General features: G+C 41.3%; 1 protein-coding gene across 2 annotated transcripts in view; it reads left to right on the top strand.

Moving 5' to 3' along the window:
* The window catches only part of ANLN (anillin, actin binding protein), a 108,238-nt gene that overhangs the window by 49,400 nt on the left and 35,993 nt on the right, over nucleotides 1-22,845 (top strand). For both annotated transcript variants that reach the window (XM_088476028.1, XM_088476027.1), the window contains exons 13-14: nucleotides 6,002-6,137; nucleotides 10,726-10,899. In XM_088476028.1, the coding sequence (XP_088332154.1) occupies nucleotides 6,002-6,137; nucleotides 10,726-10,899 (310 nt within the window). The remainder of the gene's footprint in view (nucleotides 1-6,001; nucleotides 6,138-10,725; nucleotides 10,900-22,845) is intronic.

Below are 22,845 nucleotides of genomic sequence, written 5' to 3'. Positions count from 1 at the left end.
TTTAATACAATTTCCTTTGGAAAAAAAAAGGCATGATCCTCATCTTTTCTCTGACCATGTACAAATGATAGTACAGACTCTTGATTCTCATGGGTGCATCATCAGCTACCATAAATCTAACCTAGTACTTGCCCAACAAATTATTTTTATAGGACTTAATTTTTACAATAAACCGCATAAGTTAGTATAGAGACAAAACAATTTGTATTGTCTCAAATGGATGATGACTTTTTTTTTCGTTTTGTATAAAAAGTCTGGTGCAAGATGGTCTCAACTTTTATGGTGGCGCAGTTTGCATGTTTCATTCAAGGGCAATCCAGATCAATCTCCTAGCAAAATGGAGTCAAGCCATCATTTGACCAGCCAGTTCATCAGACTGTCCTTAAGGTGTGTGCCTGTCGCTCCTCTGATGGAGCGACTGGCACACATCCCTTCACCATTTGGAGCTGGACATTAGTGACAGCAGATGCCAGCGTTCAGGGCTCTGAGGCTGTTGCTCTTTAGTATTGTCTTCCTGTCCTTTGGGCTGAGGATGTGTCAATGCTCTCCATACATGTTCTACAACTGAGAAGAGTGTTAAAAGCTTCAGACAGATGACAGTCCTAATTTTGACAAGGTACCATAAGGAATCTGGCAATGCCATTATAGTGGCATACATCAAATGTCAAGGAGGCATCATGAACTCCTTGGTAATTAAATAAGTCAGGAGAATGCATTGGATGGAACACATTGTTCCAGCAAGCTCAGCAGTGTTCATAACAATGGCGGAGAACTGGGAAATAGATTTTCTCAGACCATCCCTGCACACCGGAGAATGGTCTCTTCATCTGGAAGTATTGCCTGTATGAAGGCATCTCCTTAAACTCAAGGTAGAGCATTGCTGGAACCGAACCATGGATCTAAAGGAATTTTTGGTGTTAACACTGATAGCAGTGCTCTCAGATTCTTCAGAAAGTGAAGAGACTGTTCACAATTATAGTAGTGATAGACTGACCAAGAGGCTGTTGTACACTACCATTATCAATATTGCAGCAGGCTCCTTGTTTTGTCTTGCTGTATGATGGGACCTGTTCGATTAGGAACTGTTTCATCATCAAGTGTGGCAGTTGAAGCCACCATATTTCTGGAAAACAGTTTTTCTGACTGGTTGAGACAATGGTTTTGGCTAAATATTTGCATAGGGTCAGGAAGATGTACATCTCCTTGTGTTAAAAGTATCTCTACTTTTTGTTTTTGCAGAGGTTCTGGACAGTAGTTTGATACTTTAAAAGTTCATATCTCAAAACTGTTTGCAATCTTTCAGCAAATGATCTGAAAAGTTAAGGCTTGTGTATAAGGAGTGCTGCATACATTCCTCCCACTTCTCCTTGGGGCTAAAATTAAATTTTGAAACACTTTACAACATACTCTTCTTGAACCCTTGCAGTCAACAGATTTGAAATTTCTTACATGGAAGACTACCTTACTTTTGGCCATGTCTACAGCAAGGAGCATTTTGGAGTTTGGGGATCTGTCTTGGAGGTCTCAAAATATATAATTTATGATGATTGTCACATGTGTTGAACTAGTTAATAAGAAAGGGGTTTCAACACAGGTGATGACAATCATAAATTAATGAGCATTGAGGGAGCATTTTGTCCCTCCTGGAAAGGGTCATGTTGGAGGTATACAAATATATAATCAAACTATACCCTCCTTTCAGCTGTAAGTTTTGTTAATTTTCCACTTAAATCTTGGCAATTAAAAGGAATTATCCCCTTGCCTGGTGGAAGTTCTCAGAGCTTCAAAAACCTAAACTGTGCAAATAGAGCTTTGCAAAGCAAATGAACCTTTAGTCTTCTATTATCCCTTCAAACGAGGGTTCGTCAAAGTGGATTATTTGTCAGGTTTATGTTGGAGCATTTGTGAAAGTGTGCGCACGCAGTCTAGCAGATCAGTTTGTTTCTCCTGGTTAGTATGACATGGGGCCTTAATGGAGCAGCTGTATGGTTTGCTCTGCATACATTAACAAATTTTTACAAGTTTTATGTTTTTTTGCGTCCAAAAATGCTAGTTTAAGATGGATGGTGTTGAGCCCAGCATCTTCAGCATTTACCCTACTGTAGGGGCAGCTTTGGGGCATTACCATGGTTCCAATGAAAACAGGATTTTGTTTTAAATATACTGCATCCTTCCTGATCAGTTGCCCTCCCCAATCGTTTTTGGAGAAAATGGATTTAAAGGAAGTAGAAAAATTGTGCTACAGGGTTTTGTTTATTTTAAATACCCAAAACTGGTCTTAAAGTGCCTAGTGAAGACAGGGATTCACTTACATAATGACATTTAATTCCTCTTTCATTGGCATTTGTTTGGCTGAGATGGAATAATACAAAGAAAAACCATCTTAAACAGCATTTTTGGATTTTAACCTGACCCTCAACTTAAGTATTCAGAAAATGCTAGTAAATGTGTGTTGTGCTTCTACACGTTGCCTCTAGATGGAGTTATTGTATTGGTATAATCAAAAATCGTAAGAAATACTAATTTAGAAGTTCTCAACTTCAGTTCTCAAATACCACCAACAGGTCATGTTTTGTGGATTTCTTTAATCGTGCACAGTTGAGTTAATCTGTTTTGCTGGGTCAGTAATTATCCCACTTTATTCCATAGACCGAAATCCTCAAAACATGACCTGTTGAGAACTTGAGGGTTTGAGGGACCTGTACTGGTTATTCCTTATTAGAAGTATACAATGATTGGTTTTATGTTAACATATTTTTAAAGTGTTTCATGTACATGATGAATACAATAAACAGTTTATGTAAAAAAAGGCATTTTTACAATTTTTTTTTTTTTTTTTTTCAACGTTTGCTAAAAGTTTTTTCCTAATTTTGCAATCCAATGGAGAAGTGGAAGTTTTTTGTATGATGTACTTGACAGTGGTAGCCATATTATACGCTGGTCATAGGATCTGTATAATGTTAGTCATGTCATATTTCCATAAGTCAGGTATTTCCTTTTTTTTTGTTTCTCAAAGTTAATTATTTCTGGCATAAGTATATAAATATTTTCTTGGCACAGATTTTTTCAGAAACCACATCTATTCCCATATTCCCTAAGCAACATCTCCTAGCATTGGTTCTTGGCTGGTATTGTGGGGAAAATACAGAGTCCCAGCCAAAACTACTGCATTGGGTTTCTCCTAGGGTCAGTATTTCGAAATGTAATGTATATCTTGGTTTGATTAGTACATTTAATAAATATAAATGTAGTTTATTCAGACTGCAATAATGAAAAAAATTTCCCACGCTGCTTTCATATTATGCGCATTGTCAGTTAGCAAAGAAAATGCTATACGACATCAAAGCTTCAGCAGCATGCCTGTTATGTCCTGTTTTCAAGCATCTGGAGCAAAAAAATTAATGGCAGGTACTACCACAAAGTTTGATTTTTCCTATTTCCATACAATTCTCCAGCCATTTTAACTGTAACTGCCAACTGGACATAGGGATGTATGTATATATGTGTGTGTGTATATATGAGTGTATATGTGTGTGTGTGTATGTATGTATATGTATGTATGTGTGTGTATATGTATATATATATATGTGTGTATATATATATGTGTGTGTGTGTGTGTTCCCTCTAGCTGCGGCGGCAGGCAGGGCGCCGGAGCTAGAGAGGGCAATGTTGTGCGCGCGCGTCCGAAAAGGGGGCGTGGTTACGAAAAGGGGGCGTGTCTATAAGACGCGTCCCCTTTTCGTCATACTTGGGGGCGTGCCCGGCGCTTACAGACATGCCGGTCTGCCCCCAAGCGCTGCAGAAAGGGAGAATAGACGCCGGGCACATGCGCCCGGCGTCTATTCCCCGGCGGTGACCGGGTCACCGATTGTTTGTCCACCCGTGGGACACTGCGTCCCGCGGGTGAGAACGGCTCCTGCAGGCTGTTAGGGCAGGGCGCTTTTTGCCCTCCTCCTGGAGGGCAGGGCGCTTTTTGCCCTCCAGAAGGAGGGCAGGGCGCCGCGCGGGACCACTATATATATATAGGACTTGAAGAAAACACTCTCGACTACCTGGAGTTGTGAGTCTTTTTTTATTTTTTTCTTCAAGTCCTGTGAGTGCTGCTTTATCACACACACACACACACACACACACACACCTGCCCCCCCCCCCCTACACACACCCCTATGTGCATAGGCTAGGCCCCCATTGTAAAGTCACTTCCTACTCCCCAGTAGAAATCTCTCCCAGTGGCAAAATGGCCCGATCATCACCACCCCACACCCCCCAACTGGTAACCAGTGCCAATGGACCCCCACTGTTAGTGCCCCCACTCCCCCATGTGTCACTATATATGCAATTGTAGATTTTTAATATCGCCCCCCCCGACCCATCCCCATGATGCCCAAAAAAATGGCTGCCCTTTGTGGCGTAACCCCCTCACCTTATTGCGAGGCGGGAGGACCGATCATCATTCCCCCCCTACTGCAGCTGATCTCTGCACACGAGATCAGCCCTTTTGGTTTAGGCACATCCACCCTGGAGAACTGTTTGCATGGCATTCTGGGGTGCGATTTTGAGTGATGCCGGCAGTCTCAGACGCAACATTACTCCCAGGGGCAGGAGGAGGAAATCCATTCTGCACATTTCCTTCATAACTGACGGAATGCAGCACGGATGCATCGAATGAGATTGTGTCAGCTAAAGCCCAGCTGGTGCGTTCGCATCCTATCCGGTCGCATCATATGTGTTGGTGCCAGGTGATTTGTAAAAGCACCAACAGTTATGGTCGGTGTTTTGTCTCTTCCTTAATAGCCGCTGACATTTCTGAATGTAAAGAAGCTTGCTTAAGGCAGAAATGGCTTGTTCATTTCTGCCTTTGTTAATCACTATTTACATTCTGACAAAAAAAATAAATGTAGTCTATTTTAATTAATATTTACCTACAGGCGAATTAATGTAATATTTGGTAATATTATGTACATGAAATATCAAACTACACATTTTATTTAGTTACCCCTCAGAGTACTGTGTATGCTGCGAAATTTCAATCTCGCATCAGGTCCTCCCCACCAGAGCTATTGGAGGTCAATTTAGGTGAAAAATGGAAAAACGAGCAGTTTCAAAGTGCTCTAATAAAAAAAGTAGACAAGATAACTCAAAATGTGTTTTGCAAATTTGGGTATATAGCCCCCCCCCCCCCCCCCCCCAAAAAAAAAATACAGTTCTGAAATTGTAGTCTTTCACACTGAAATACAATCCAAAAAATATATATATTTATATTTTTTCATGGTGTTTCTCAGTTGATGGCAGCATTTTGCTGGTCATGACAAAATGAAGTGATAGATATGTAATTTAACGGGTAGCATATGCTATATTACCCCTAAGCTGCAACACATAGAATAGATGCAGGGAAAGACCTACCTAGACTTATCTATGAATAAATGCAGGTCTCGTCTAATTGCTTAACTTTTACATAGTAGCTGGTTTATAGGAATTCCTTGTGTAGGTTTATAAAAATTACTCCTACAGCAAAAACTCCAAAGCATCCTAGCTTTATTCTGTCCCAAGGGGCTTTTGAGCAATCAGGGTAACGAGCACCTTGTTTGTAATCTCTGCAGGAACAAAATGGCTACCAGATCAAATGACAATAGGGGAAATACCCTGGTGACAGAAATAATATCACATTTGCACTTCATATACTGTATTGTCTGTGCTCTCTGTACAGGAATTTTAATAATTGTCAATCAATTTTGTAGATGTACAATACTGTTTCTATTAGTTTTTGCTTGAAAACCTTGGTAGGTAATAAAGGGTAGCTGTGTATCAGCAACTTTTGTATGGTAAAATTAATATGTATTTGCTGTGTGAACGTGGTGTCTGTTTTCCCTTCATTCACACCTTTAAGGGTGTCTGTCTGACTTTGCAGTGGGATTAGTTTTGCAAATACCTACTGTTCTTTTTCTTGAAATATCACAATTTTATATACAACGCAGCACATTTCTTTTTGTAATTTATGTAGATACTGAATAATGAGATAAATATGCAGCAAACTGTGATTCATCAAGCTAGCCAGGCTCTCAATTGCTGTATAGATGAGGAGCATGGAAAAGGAACGCAAACGGAAGCTGAAGCGGAGCGCTTGCTTTTAGTAGCTAGTAAGTATTCATTATAGTTCAGACTCCTGTGCAACTCATTGTATATGTACAAGATGTATAGGCTTGTCTGCAATTATGTAGAGCATTTTGTCGTCATGGTATTGGAATGCAGTTTTGTGTTGTGTACTTTTTGCATTATAACTAAAGAACCTATATGGAAATGTAAAAAAAAAATATATATATATATTTTTATAAGAAAACCACAACAATAGATGATATCATAGAAACAAATACCATCATTTCCTCTGTTTTTGTGTAATTTTGAAAAAAAAATAAAAAATTAATAAAGGAGAGGGGAAAAGGAGGGAAGGGGGCGGTGGGACAGGCACATTACGGACCTAGAGCAGTAGCCAAAAGTGAAAAGTAGAAGGGTAAAATAGTCACAAAAAAAAGATATAAGTAGCTAAATAGTTCTTGCATAAACCGAAGATGCTTTATCCATCGGGGAGGGCCCGAAGATGGATACAGCATAGTTTGAGATCTCCATGGTCACGGGATAAGAACTGGTCCAGAATGGGGAGAGCGGTGACTGCCCTCTCTATGAATCCAGGGAGCCCATATAAGTTCAAACTTATGGGGTGTATCATGCAGATAGTGAGTAATACTTTCCATGCTTGCAATATGCCAGACATAATTTCTTAGGACCTGAAGTGTAGGAGGAACATGGGTTTTCCAATTACGGGCGATTAGGGATTTCGCCGCAGCCAGAATATGGGAAAACAATTTGTTGGATTGCGAGCTCACATCTGGGAAAGGACGAGAGGGCAGGAAAGACCAGGGGTCCAGGGTAAATCTTTGCTCAGATTGAGAGTTACTAATATAAAGGATTTCAGTCGAAAATGGGGTAATGTGAGGGCAGGTCCACTAGATGTGGAAAAGAGTGCCTCTTTGACCACAGTTCCTCCAACAATTTGGATTGGAGGTAGGGAACATTTTGAAGAGTCTGTCTGGTGTGTAATACCACTGATAATAAAGTTTGTATGCAGTTTCTTTCATTTGGTAGAGATGGAGCTCATGGCAATACCTTCTCTAACCACCTCCAAACAGGACTCATTGGGGGGTGGTCCCAAATCCCTTTTCCCATTCTTGTATGACCTCTCTGAGGCTCACAGATATCAATCAATAAATTATAAATAATAGAAATCAAACCTTTGCAGAGAGGGGAACAAAGGCAAAGTCTTTTAAAAGGGGTAGGGGAGCGTAAAGCAGCCGCCTGAGGAAGGGACAAAAGGAAATGACTTATGAAAAAATTAAAATAAGAGGGGCGGAAGGAGGGGAATTTTTGCTGAATATCAGCCATGGTGGAGGCCCAAGTATTACAAATTTTAAGGTTGTGTAACAGTCTAATCCCAGCTTGCACTCAAAGCTCAAAATGGGGAGAGGAAACCCCAGGCAAGATATCTGGATTACTCTACAACGGGACCAGGGGAGAGATGGGGGAAGATGAACCATACCGGGTTTGGCATGAGTCCCAGATAGATAGACAAAATTTAAGGGAGGGCAAGGAATTTAAGTGATGGAGGCCTGTTGAAACTAGATTAACCCCATATAGAAGCCAAAAAGTGGACCCCGGTATATCAAGCCTCCAAGTCTACCCAAGGTATCACAATTGCAAAAATAGTTCAATGCTCTTTGCAAACAGCCATTTTTCCAGAACCACTAAAGGAAGCAATTGTTAGACCACTTCTTAAAAAACCTAATTTAGACCCCGACTGCATGACCAACTATAGACCAGTATCAAACCTTCCTTTTCTAGGAAAGGTCATTGAGAAAGTGGTGGCAATGCAACTGGAAACCCACCTGTCTACCCATGATATTTATGATCCATTCCAGTCAGGATTCAGGAGAAGACATAGCACTGAAACAGCCCTGGTATGTGTGCTTAATGATCTTCTGATGGCAAGAGACAGAGGTGATTGTTCAATCTTAATCCTTCTGGATCTCTCAGCAGCATTTGATACTGTGGACCATGGGATTCTAATTGAGCGCCTGAAAAATTTCTGTGGACTGGATGGCACAGTCCTTAGATGGTTCAAATCATTTCTCACTGGCAGGTCACAGAGAGTTTCTTCTGGAGTAAACTCTTCATCACCAGTGTCACTTCCATGCGGTGTCCAACAGGGTTCTATACTATCTCGCATGCTTTTTGCAGTATACATGCTGCCACTGGGTGAAATAATCAGACGTCATGGCCTGGTTTACCACTGCTATGCAGATGATACACAACTGTACCTGTCCTTTGCTCCAGGTACAAATGACCCAATAACAACCCTAAATGGCTGCCTAGCTGAGCTTCAGGAGTGGATGAGTGCCAGTTGGCTGCGACTGAACCCTGATAAAACAGAGGTTCTTATGATAGGTCACAGGACAGGGCTACAGCATAGCCAACCAACAGGACTTACGCTTGGGGGTTCAGAATTACAAAACACTAAACATGTGCGGAATCTTGGTGTTGTCCTGGATAGTGGCTTGACACTTAAACATCAGGTATCAGCCACAATCAAATCCTCATTCTTTCATCTGAGGAACATAGCCAGAATCAAGCACTTAATTCCCTCAGAAGATCTGCCTAAAGTCATACATGCATTTATATCATCACGCCTAGACTACTGCAACGCCCTCTACCTTGCAACGCCCTCTACCTCGGTCTCCCAGCAAAAGAATTACACCGCTTGCAGATGGTACAAAATGCAGCTGCCAGGCTATTAACCAACCAGCCCGTTCCAGCCACATAACACCCATTCTCTACTCCCTTCACTGGCTGCCTGTCAGATGGCGAATTGCTTTCAAGATTGGATTAATAACTTACAAAGCCCTTCATGACCATGGCCCAGGGTACCTGAAGCAGCTTCTGATTCCCTACTGTCCCACTCGATTACTGCGATCTGTTGACGAAGGACTATTAACAGTACCTAGAATCTCACGGAATTCGTCTGGGGGTCGAGCTTTCAGTTTTGTGGCTCCAACCTTATGGAACTCACTTCCCCGCACAGTTTGAGAGGCCTCCACACTAGAATCCTTCAAAAATAGACTCAAGACTCACCTATTCACCCAAGCATTTCACTAATGTCCCTTGTTTAAGCTTGTTTTGTATTTTGTACTGTAAATGTAAAGCACTTTGAGTCCTTTCGGAGAAAAGCGATATATAAATAAAATTATTATTATTATAGGGCAAAGGTAGCTGTCACTTGACTCAAATAGATTGCCAAATATAACTTAGTATCAGGGAATCCCCTACCACCTCTGAGTATGGTTTGTGTTAGGACGTTCAGAGAGATTCTAGGGGTCTTATCGTTCCAAACAAATTTCAGAAAAGAGGATTGCAGATCTTTCTGTTCCAAACTCTCCCTGTTAACGTTCAAGAGGTGGGCTTTAAAGGAGTTTGGGAATCAGATTCATCTTAATAGCAATGATCCTTCACAGCCACAAAGTTCTCTTGGTACCAGTCTTTATAGTGGGAAGTGAGAAATACTCCTAAATATTGTATTCTATAGTCTTGCCATTTAAAAGAATAGGGCAACTGTAAAAGGAGAGCCTCAATTGAGATGGGACATGCAATAACTTAGCCTCAGACTTGGAACCTATTTGGAAATTTTGTTTGTGGCACTAAATAATCTGATTCTATTTCTATACACATTGTTCAAATTGTAATTTTATTTATATCAATGATTTTAAAAATTGGCCTATATTACTAAAATTAAAAAGGGAGCAGATTTAGTACAGAGGTTATTTAAAGCATTAAATCTCAAATATTGCTTCTAATGCATCTGCTTGTGAGCTGAAGATTTCAAATAAGTTATTGAAGTTTGAAAAGGTAGTACAGTCATTTTCCCTTACCTTCCTTTATACTTGCCAGGCAGACACCTTTTACTTTTTTCTTTCGTTGAAACCGTGTTTATATTAGTGTCTTCAACAAATCTGTTAGTAATGGAGACAAGGTCCAGTAAGTAGGATGAAACTAAACAGCAGCTAGTTTTATTGTGTGGGACCTTTAAATAAGCATATCAAATAACAGAAGTGTGTCCCTCTATTTGATGTGGACCTAGTACCCAGCCCACACACAATAGCAATCTCTGTAAGTGAAATTTCCAGATAATAGCTAGATACTGTCCAAGATTTTTCAGCAAATCGAAGTTACCAATTTTCCACCACAATGATTTTGCATATGTTTGTCCCCAAGGATGACTCTGTGATATGAAAACGTAGGAAATACAGGCAGATTATCGAGAATGCAAGCGCACACGGCTTGATATTTGGACTAGAAGGCCAAGATTTTCTGTCTTGGCCGACTGAATAGATAATCTAATATGGAGGTTTTTAACACTTTTAAAAGCTAAATGCTGATACAATCGTTCAGCCCAATTTATTGTATAGTGTGTATGATCACCCAATTATTGGCAAATCGGACCAACAATTGTATAGTATTTACCTAGCTTTACAGATCAGAGGTCCCACACTATACAATTATTGGGCCGATTTACCAATAATAGGGTGATCGGCCTGATTTGAAGTGTGTAAGTGTGAGCGAGATATTATACGGTCACTGCTTTAGGCTTTAAAATGATTTAAAATGTTCTCCTTTTTATAGCTGAGAAAAGAGCTGCTTTACTTGCAGAGATAAACAAACTGAAGATTGAAGGGCCACAAAAGAAACCTGCTTCTCATGCTAATGGTAGCACTCCATCAAGAGGTCTTATATCTGTTTCAGAAATGTTTTTGCCCCTAAAGGCAGATTTTGTCTGCAGTACCTCCCAAAGATCAGGTAAGTGTGTTCTCACATTTCCATTGATCTTTTTAAAGAAAAAGTTTGCAATAAGTTTCTGACCTGTGTAGGGCTTGAGCGCTAATATTACACCGTGCTGAGGAGTGTGCCTTGAAGCTACATTCTTTTTGTATACTCTCTCATGTAGTGTTGCATTGGGGAATACAAAATGGTGAGTATAAGCCCCTTTCACTTCAGGGTCAGTTTGGGATTGCTTTTTAATAGTCTAGCGAATAACCTATGTTTTACAGGAAATGTATGTAATTTGTGCAACTTCGTAAGGAATGGACATTTCAGCCCGAGCTTTGTGGCATCACATGACTAGATTATCCTCTTTTTTTTTTTTTTTTTTTTTTTTTTTTTAGCGCGTGATCATCCATCCTAGATCCTCCTGCTGTAAAGTTGCATGCTGAGGAACTCTGGGCCTGTTTCAGAAATGGACGCTAATGCGATTTTTCACTGAGATCGAGCGATTGTTTGCCATTGCGCATGCATGTAAGCCGCACTGTGTGCCATACAGTCCATTTGATCATAATTAAGTTATACTCAAACCTTCCTTAATGTTCCCAAAAAGGATGGCTATTTTATATTTTTAAATATACATCCAATTTGGGGACACATTGGTTTAGTGTTACGGTCTCCTAAGATTCACCGTGTAAACCCCTGGAACCATAAAAGCGAGGTCTTCTGCCAATAATAGCCACCCGCTGTTCCCTTAGAACTGAATATGTCCACCGGTATTTAGGTGGCTGTCTGGACTTCAACTCGGGGTAGCAGAGGTTTACACAGATGTCCTAGGAAGGCCAGGGTTAATATGACACCAAATAAAAAGGAGTAATAGGTGAACAGGTATTGATGATGATGATGATGCCTGTGTGCACTTAGGAGTCGGGAGATGGTAATGAGGGCTGGAATGCGGCTAATGCCGTGATGTGACTTGGAGTAACTGTGATGCGGCTTGGTGAGCCGTAATGTGGCTGATATTAATATTCCAGTAATATTTATGCGACCTAGAATGGTGCGGCTAAGTGAGCCGTGTTGTGGCTGGTTCAGCCAGTAGTATGAATGCGGCTTGGAGTGACCGTGGTGCGGCTAGGTGAGCCATGATGTAGCTGGTACAGCCGGTAGTTTGGATGCGGCCAGGAGTGACCGTGGTGCGGCTGGTAATATGAATGCGGCCTGGAATGACCATGGTGCAGCTAGGTGAGCCGTGATGCGGCTGGTACAGCCGGTAGTTTGGATGCGGCCTGCAGTGACCGTGTTGTGGCTAGGTGAGCCGTGATGCGGCTGGTACAGCCGGTAGTTTGTATGCGGCCTGGAGCGACCATGGTGCCGCTAGGTGAGCCGTGATGCGGCTGGTACAGCCGGTAATATGATTGCAGCCTGGAGTGACCGCGGTGGGCTAGGTGAGACGTGATGCTTCTGGTACAGCCGGTAGTTTGGATGCGGCCTGGAGTGACCGTGGTGCAGCTAGATGAGACAGGATCTACACAGCAGGAACCGGAAAACACGTGTTGGAGACGCTACAGCCGGCAAGGCCATGAGGATGCTGCTAGGCATAAAAAAAGGTGAAGAACCAATCAGGGCCACAAATAATCATCCTCTGTTCCCATTAATACGTGATGTCATCCGGCGTCCCTATCGCCTAGTAGCAGTTGACTCTTTTCCCGCTCGGCAGGCGGAAGTGGTAGGAGAGATCACCGAAGTGTTGGAATGTGACAAATCGCACCGGCAACTTGTAACAGTTAGGAAAAAAAAATTCCCAGCAAGCAGCGTCAGAATTCTTAAGTTCAACCAAACTCCTTGCTGACCCTTTGTCTAAGTGCCAACTGGGGAATGCTTTTTAGCACAGTGCTGCCTATGGCAGCCTAAGATTAGGTCCTTTCTACTGCTTGAAGACCTGCTTGGGCTCCAAGCGTGGCCAAATCTGTTCTGAGCCTGTTGAAGCTGACAAAAGAATCTACCTCTACAGCTTGGCTTTGCAAGCTCCACCGTCTTACAGTAGCCCAGGTTTGGGAGATGACATCCTCTGGGTTTCCCACTCAGGAAGAAGGTGGACTTGGTGATGAATTGGACCTAGATGATTGTTTGTACTCAGAAAAATACTCCTATGAGGCAAGGGATAGACATTGTGGTAAAGTAATGGCAAGCCTATTGCATTCAGGACAGTAAATAGCCAGTTAAATCAAATGTAGTGCTTTTTCCTGAGCTAGATAGAGGGGTTTTTTTGAGTTGTGTACCAAATCTGAAACAAAATTCTACATTTAAGACGACCGATTTACCCACTCTAGGGAGGATATGGAAAAATGAATCTCACCATCCCCTTCTCCCGATCAAGGTCTTCATCTACTATAAACATCTCACTATTTTCCTCTGTCACCTCTCACTCCCCTACCTTTTTATAAGGCTCCAGTTCATCTGGCTGTCTCCTAGGGCTTGCTTCTCTGGTGGCTCAAGGTTTACAGCCTCACAAGCCTCTACCTTAGCCATATATAACTGGACTTTTATGATGACATATGCCAGCCTTCATGGTGGGCTGTCGCTCTTGCGAAAAGTCAAAGATCCTTATCTGTGTACTAGAACTGATAGCAGTGTTCAAATGTTCTAACCAGTGGGCAGCTTCTATCAAAAGGAAGAGCCATACAGATAGTCAATGTCACGTACAGCAACCATCAGGAAGGCACCCAGAACTTAGCGATGAAGGAAACTACCTGGAAAATGCGTTAGGTGGAGAGTTGGGACATTAATAGGCATGCCCTAAACACATTTTTATTTTTATTCTGAAGTTGTTCAACTGATTTTTGTGATGGCAGCGAAGTGTCTACATCAATGGCTGCTAAAGTTTCCTGAATTACTGCGCCATACAGTATCAGCAGATTTTTCCTGGCACCCCTAAGCCAAAAGTTTGTCATCCTTAAGTCCAGTTATGGGATAGTGGACAAGGCTGCACTTCTCTTTGTCAAACATTTTCTGATTGGCATGCACCAGCACTGGTTTAGCCTATGGCATTGAACATAAATAATTTTGATTTGGTCCTGGACCTCCAACCTTTGGCACCCCTGGAAGTGCCTAGTTTGGGAACCACTAGTCTACATGATGGCATCTTGGTTAAACCACAATATAAAGTGTTATTGCCGAAGGACAAAGGATCCAAAACATTTTGATTATAGACTATAAATGTCTATCCCATAGAATTTTCAAGTACGTTACTGGAGAGAGCTGTGCAATATTGCATAGTGAAACGAAGTCCACCTGTGTGAAATCTAAGTGTCGCATGATCTTTCAGTATAAACACACCTTTTCTGAAAGGCCCCTGAGGTTGCAACACCACTAAGCAAGAGGCATCACACCATGAAGACCAAGGAGCTCTCCAAACAAGTTGGGGACAAAGTTGTTGAGAAGTACAATTCTGGATTGGGTTATAAAAAAATAAAAAAAAAATAAAAAAAAATATCAATCTTTGATTCCCCGGAGCACCATCAAATCCATCATCATCAAATGGAAAGAACATGGTACCACAACAAACCTGCCAAGAGAGGGCCGCCCACCAAAACTCAGACCAGGCAAGGAGGGCATTAATCAGAAATGCAGCACAGAGACCAAAGGGAACCCTGAAGGAGCTGCAGTGTTCCACAACAGAGACTGATGTATCTGTGCATGTGACCACAATAAAGCCATACACTCCATAGAGCTGGGCTTTATGGAAGAGTGGCCAGAAAAAAGCCATTACTTCGTGATAAAAATAAGACACTATTTGAGTTTGCCAAAAGGCATGTGGGCGACTCCCCAAATGTATGGAGGAAGGTGCTCTGGTCAGATGGGACTAAAATTTCACTTTTCGCCCACCAAGGAAAACGCTATGTCTGGCGCAAACCAACCACATCCAATCACCCCAAGAACACCATCCCCACAGTGAAACATGGTGGTGGCAACATCATGCTGTGGGGATGTTTTTCAGCAGCAGGGACTGGGAAACTGATTTGAGTCGAGGGAAAGATGGATGGTGCTAAATACAGGGACATTCTTGAGCAAAACCTATTTCAGTCTGCCTGTGATTTGAGACTGGGACGGAGGTTCACCTTCCAGCAGGACAATGACCCGAAGCATACTGCTAAAGCAACACTCGAGTGGTTTAAGGGGAAACCTTTAAATGTGTTGGAATGGCCTAGTCAAAGCCCAGATCTCAATCCAATTGAGAATCTGTGGTCAGACTTGAAGATTGCTGTTCACAAGTGGAAACCATCCAACATGAAGGAGCTGGACTCAAAATCTCTAGGGAGTTAGGCACTAGCGCTACAGTGTTTCCCACTTAAGTTACTGGAGCTGCTGGGCACACGATTTGTCCAGACTTGTAAAGTAATGTCAGAGAAGAAAAGAGGTTGTGTCCAGCACTAACCTGAAGTCTGAATACCTTGGTATGTAATAATAACCGTACCCAGTATTAAATACTCAGTATTTTGCATATAGGAAAAAAGCGGGGGGGACGTTTTGCATCTAATAAACCATATTTATTTGTAGATGAAGATATTTGTGATACATTAAAACAATCAGTATGGACAATTGGTCCTGAGTATATGGCTCTTATTAGGTAGGGTCAGATGGCTCCTTTCGCGTGCCTCTTTCCTTAGGGTAGAGCTGCACCTACGTGTACCTATGGCCAATTGCTCTAAAATTAATTAATTTAGCTGGCAATGGTGGGCTCAGTTCAATATATCGTCCTTGTTACACCCTGGTTGTAGGTTACATAAGTGGACTCCTTTAGGGTGTCACTTTCCGCACAGCACCCAGTGCCTACGTCTCCCTTTTAACACTAGTCGTGACAACCTTCCGGGTGTGTATATGTGAGCCCAGTTGTAATCCAAATAACCTATGCCTTGATGTATGGCATGGGTGTTGGTAAGCCTCTCTATAAACTTCACACACTGTCCTCCTGTATATGCGTGATGAGTCTTATGGAGGTGCAGTGGGTCAGGTCAGGTGAGGTGAGGGGTCTTGGTCTGCCCTTGCTAAGGGGTGACCTTCCGTATGACTAGCTGCATCATACGTCCCCTCATCAATCAGTTCTGAGCAGTGGTACAGTATGTTTGCAGGTATCCAGTGGCGGTGTCCCGCTCTACAGGTCTTACTGGTGGTAGTGACTTGTGTGGCAGACCTTCACCGCATCCCATTTCCCGCTTCAGCTGATGGTATAGGAGATCACCTTCCTCCTGCTGGAGCATCACTTGCCGAGGCTCTATCCAATATCGGCAGATCAGGGGAATCTGTGTGCCGCGTGGAGCTACTTTCTGTCTCCTGCTGCTTGTAGCAGCAGGCGGTGTAGGGTCACGTGTCGCCTGTGGAACAACACGTTTCAGCCAATGGGCCTTCCTCAAGGTTACACACAGACACATGGGTGTTGCTTAAGTTAATCAGTCATCCAATCGTAAACTTCATGGGCGTGACTCCTCCGTCAATCACAGTATAGGTGATATACACCTTGTCCCGATTTCTTCTCTGGACTAATTGATATTATATGTCTATGCATATAGATGTAATAATTTAGACTTCAGACTTGAACTATATAATATTGAGTACATTCTTTTAATACATCTCTATATGCTAATCAACGGGAAGGGGGAAGGGGCATAAATGGCGGAGAATGGCTCAATGAAGGTTGGAAGATGGGGGAATGTCTATTGTTGTACATGTCTTGAGAAACAACATAAAGCTTTCTTAGCTATATGAATATATATAGCTCACTCTACAAAATAAATATCACAAAAAGCATCTATATAAAAAGATACCGGATTAACCTATCAGGAATACATGACTAAGATACGTAACGAGTCTAAAATACAGAAATTAAAACAAAATACTACAGTAATCGGAAGTAGAAAGTAGGGAATCTACTTCAGAAGATTCAGATACACCATCTTTCTCGATTTATGAAATTGAGGATGATGGGATCGAGGATGAATTAGCTAGATTATCGATCGATCAAGGTTGGGTTACCACACAAAGGTCATAACAACAATCCCAAACAGAATACGATACATACGGCTAATAACCCACAAATTGTAGATGCACCGAAATCATCAATCAGAGAAGACACCTGCACTGTTGAAATACAAGGAACGTCCAAACTACAATCATGGGATGACAATTTTTTAGATATGGAGGCAGGCTGGAAGGCCTGCGAACCAGTCAGGACAGCAGACTATGTGGGCACACCAACACAAAAGATAAAGCGAAAAACCACAGAACTATTCGAGGATGTAGAGGAAGGGGAACGTAACAAAAAAACAAACAAGTAAAAGAGACCAATTAAGCAACAGTAAACCTTGTATTTTTAACCTTAGTGACACTAACCTATCAAAAGAACAAGAAAGGGTTTTGTCAAAGGATTTGAAATTCGCACCAACTAAAACAGCAAATAAATTTGACATTTACTATGATCTACAGGCATTTACGAGGAAACTTGCCCTCATAAAATATTTCAATAGCAATCCTGTCAAGGAATTATGAGGATGCCAATACTACAAGTAATCCAACATTTAGACATACCCAAATAAAACCTCCATCCAGTTTTTTTCCCAGTCATTTGAAGAGTCATCATATAAAAACATTTGAAACCATGGTTATGAGGGACATAGAGCGTATAGATGATCATAGCACAAAACTGAAATATAGTATAAGCAACAAAGACACTAGCAAAGAAACAAAAGCGCTGAGGGAATTAGAAAAGAATGAGAACATAGTAGTAAAACCAGCGGATAAGGGGGGAGGGATTGTGGTGTTGGAAAAGAAGAAATATATAGAGGAATCCATTGAGGATATTAGGGGACAGCAATACATACCGTATACTGAAAAGTGACCCAACAACACAATTCAAAACTGATATTGACAAATTATTGAAACATGGCCATGACATTGGAATACTCACAAAACAAGAATTCACATTCTTACAGAACCAATTTCCAATAATACCTGTATTTTACCACTTACCGAAAATACATAAGGACAAAATCAATCCACCAGGACGCCTGATTATTTCGGGGAGCAATTCCCTAACAGCAAATCTTTCACAATATGCAGATACATTTCTACAAGATCTGGTGAAATCACTCCCATCATATATCAGAGATTCTACAGACATATTAACTACCCTTCAGGGAATAGAATGGCAATTGGATTATTGGTTGGCTTTAAGTGACGTGTCCTCACTTTACAGTATCATTGATCATGCAAAGGGATTAGAAGCCACTAGACACTACCTTCAAAATAAAACCGATATGGATTTCCTACAAATTGAATTTATTCTGGATATCATACACTTCATACTACACCACAACTATGTGTGGTTTGCAAATACATTTTATCTGCAGACCACAGGAACTGCCATGGGATCGAGGGTCGTGCCAAGCTATGCCAACCTCTTTATGGGGAAATGGGAAGATAACCATATATGGAGTGGCCATGGGTTTGGCGCGAACCTCATCCTATGGCAGAGATATATAGATGACGACATTCTCATCTGGAAGGGCACACGCTCATCCCTACAAGATTTTCTGAAATATATGGAAACAAATAATCGCAATCTTAGATTCACAACACATCAGTCAAGAAAGTGGAATTTCTCTATCTTGAGATATTTATAAGTGATAATCAGATACACACAAGAACATAGAAGAACGTGGATGTAAATTCTTATACTATCTACTAGTGGGCACCATAGGATTTGGCTTGATAATATACCAAAAGGACAGTTTAGAAAAATTAGGCACAATTGCTTGAAAGTAGAGGATTATGAAGAACAAGGCAGACAATTAAGTGACCAATTTATTGAAAAATTGTTTGATCCCACATTAGTGAAACAAGCTTTCACAGATACAAGATTAATGAACAGACAATCCCTGTTAGAAAAAAAGACTGTAGGGAATAGAGACAAAAAAGAACAGATTTATTTCATTACACAATTTAACAAATCAGCTAATATAATTAAACAAAGCCTTAAGAAACACTGGGATATTCTATTACAAGATGATGATCTTCACGGTATACTTGGCACTACTCCAGACGTTGTTTATAGAAAAGCCCCGGACATAAAAATGAAATTGGTGAAAAACCACATAAAACCCACTTCATACATACAAACCTCATTACCATTCACAGAACACCCTAAGGGATTCTTATATTGTGGCAATTGTGTAGGATGTAAGAACATGCGGAATAGAACCACTAAAAGACAATTAGAATTCTACTCCAATACAGTGCAAAAAACTTTTCAAATGAATCAACAAATCACATGTGATACGAAAGGTGTCATATACATGCTCAGATGTGGATGTGGTTTAGAATATATAGGCAGAACGATAAGACCACTTAAGAATAGGCTGTAGAACATATATATGCAATATCAAGATTGGCTATGACAACCATAGTGTTTCAAGACACTATAAGGTGCTACATAGATCAGATCCGTCAGGTTTGTTTTTTATAGCCATAGAACAACCACGAAAAAATTGGCAAGGTGGCAACCACTTGAATAGTTTGGACAGACAAGAGATGAAGTGGATTTTTAACTTGAAAACCATGACACCGAAAGGATTAAATGTAGATTTTAACAGCATACTAATTAAATGAAATACCTTGGAATGAACTCGCTAGAATGGAGGAGTACTAGTGGATTCATTAACCAAAGATATAATAGGTACATAAGTAATGATGCAGGAAGACTAATGTGCTGACTGAACAATAAAATTGAACAACAAATATAGGCACTAATAGCAATCACAAAATAATGATATCGTGCACACTACCATATTAACCACAATGGTTGGCACATTTATATTTTTATTTTATATACATTTCTTATCTAATATTTATTGTGTATTTGTCAACCATTTATATTTATTTAATTTTTGCAATAAATACAATAATGCAATAAATAGCCATAAATTAGAACCATTCAAATAGTGAGGTATGCATAGATAGTTTTATTCGATCTCTCAATATATGCACAACAATAAATCTATGCACAATACCATATTAATTAGAATGTCTGGCACATGTGGTTCTATATTACAATATACACCAATATAACAATGTAGTAAACATTTATGAAATAGAACCATTTGAATAGGCATAGAGTGAGCTATATTTATTCATATAGCTAAGAAAGCTTTACGTTGTTTCTCAAGACATGTACAACAATAGTGACATTCCCCCATCTTCCACCTTCATTGAGCCATTCTCTGCCATTTATGCCCCTTCCCATTGATTAGCATATAGAGATGTATTAAAAGAATGTACTCAATATTATATAGTTCAAGTGTGAAGTCTAAATTATTACATCTATATGAATAGACATATAATATCAATTAGTCCAGAGAAGAAATCGGGACAAGGTGTATATCACCTATACTGTGATTGACAGGAGGAGTCACGCCCATGAAGTTTACGATTGGATGACTGATTAACTTAAGCAACACCCATGTGTCTGTGTGTAACCTTGAGGAAGGCACATTGGCTGAAACGTGGTGTTCCACACGTGACCCTACACCAGCTGCTGCTACAAGCAGCAGGAGACAGAAAGTAGCTCCACGCGGCACACAGATTCCCCTGATCTGCCGATATTGGATAGAGCCTCGGCAAGTGATGCTCCAGCAGGAGGAAGGTGATCTCCTATACCATCAGCTGAAGCTTGAAACAGGATGCGGTGAAGGTCTGCCACACAAGTCACTACCACCAGTAGAGCGGGACGCCGCCACTGGATACCTGCAAACATACTGTACCACTGCTCAGAACTGATTGATGAGGGGACGTATGATGCAGCTAGTCATACGGAAGGTCACCCCTTAGCAAGAGCAGACCAAGACCCCTCACCTGACCTGACCCACTGCACCTCCATAAGACTCATCACGCATATACAGGAGGACAGTGTGTGAAGTTTATACAGAGGCTTACCAACACCCATGCCATACATCAAGGCATAGGTTATTTGGATTACAACTGGGCTCACATATACACACTCGGAAGGTTGTCACGACTAGTGTTAAAAGGGAGACGTAGGCACTTGGTGCTGTACGGAAAGTGACACCCTAAAGGAGTCCACTTATGTAACCTACAACCAGGGTGTAACAAGGACGATATATTGAACTGAGCCCACCATTGCCAGCTCAATTAATTAATTTTAGAGCAATTGGCCATAGGTACACGTAGGTGCAGCTCTACCCTAAGGAAAGAGGCACATGAAAGGAGCCATCTGACCCTACCTAATAAGAGCCATATACTCAGGACCAATTGTCCATACTGATTGTTTTAATTTATCACAAATATCTTCATCTACAAATAAATATGGTTTATTAGATGCAAAACGTCTGTGCTACCGGTTCATAACTCCTCCGCAGCGCCGTGACACACAGCTTGTGCTAGGTACTCCTGGCAGGGCTCCGAGGGGGACTAGCTAGCAGGCTCCCCAGACTGCAGCCTGGAATCCAGGGGCTAGGTAAGGCGGCACCACTTTCGTGTGGACCCGCGTCTTAGTTGCAGTCTTGCCTCTGGTCTCAGGAGACAGACCGAAGGCACTGATGTGGACACTGGCTCGCCCCCACTACTCCTCTAGACCATCGGGGCATAACGATACTGGCACAGAGGCATATTATAAAGGTAAGGGGACCCGGTGGTTAATGTCTGCCAGGGCCTAAGGTGCTCTCCCTGCAGCCCCTCCCCCAGATCTGGACACCATTCCACTGCGGTCTTCGGGTTCCCTGATCTGATCCTCCCTCACTCTCCGCCACCTCAGATGCGCGGTAGCCATTTTAGGCAAGAAGGTTTCCGAGAAATGCTGGGTCCAGTCTCCCTGTATACCTCTCCCACAGGCCAGGTTATACAGCGCTATATCCTACTGGCCACTGTGGTCTGTGTAGTTGATTTTAGTGCTCATTGCAGACATGTAATGTTTTTTTTTTTTCTGCAATTGTATGTGACTTGTGCTAGCGCTAATGTCTATTTTCTATACTGTCAGTTTATACCTGACCCTTTTTTCTACTATACCCTGCCATACTAAGGTATTGGAGGTTAATTGTACATCACATGTGCTATTTAAGTGTTAGTCCTATCACATACTACAGAGGTTTTCAACCGCTGTGCCGTGGCACAGTAGTGCGGCGCGGGGGGTTGTCATGTAGTGTGCCGCAGAGCCAACGGTCACATTAAAGAAGTGCGGACCGGGCAGCGCTGCTGCTGAGCTCCCATGGGAGGCTCAGGCGCGCCCGGACTGTGATCTGCCTAAATGCGGCGTCGTGACATAACAGGTCCAACACTAACAAATCAATACAAGGCACTCATTGTCCTGTGGTCCCCCAATGACATACATGAGAAGGTGATTTTACAGGAAATACAAGTGTTCCAACTTCATTGCTTGTGACAAGTTATTAGAATTATACATTCAATGTTTTTTTGTGGTAGTGGAACTTACTGTCATCTAGTAGAAATTAACATTGCTGAATTAATTGGGATACTGTGCATTTTGAGTATCAAGTATTCAACAATGGCTATTTTTTTTTTACTTTTTATATAAAACTGCAGTTTTTAAAGCCTTTTTTTTATGTATAAAAACTTTTTTTGCTTGTTTAACATGTACAACTTTTTAATTCTACTGCATGGAAATTTTGCACTTAAATATCTTGGCAATACTTTAGAACTCCAATCACACACTTCTGTATAGCTCCATTAATCAGGGTTAATTTGAATTAATTTACAATGCAATTATATTTCATACATATATACTATGTAATGTTTATATGCAAGTGTTCTGGACAAAACACCTGACTTAAATACTAGCTATATAATGTAAAAGAGCAATTTAAAACATTCATAAGGATGTAGTGAAAACCCTGATGCCTTTCCTGAACTTGGGATGTTTACCATTGTTTATCGAAGACTATTTCCAATAAAGAGTATAAC

The sequence above is a fragment of the Taudactylus pleione genome, unplaced genomic scaffold (assembly GCF_031769625.1).
Source record: "Taudactylus pleione unplaced genomic scaffold, aTauple2 ptg000181l, whole genome shotgun sequence".
Classification (NCBI taxonomy): domain Eukaryota; kingdom Metazoa; phylum Chordata; class Amphibia; order Anura; family Myobatrachidae; genus Taudactylus; species Taudactylus pleione.
The sequence above is the reverse complement of the archived record's forward strand: the minus strand, read 5'-3'. Positions and strand labels throughout refer to the sequence as shown.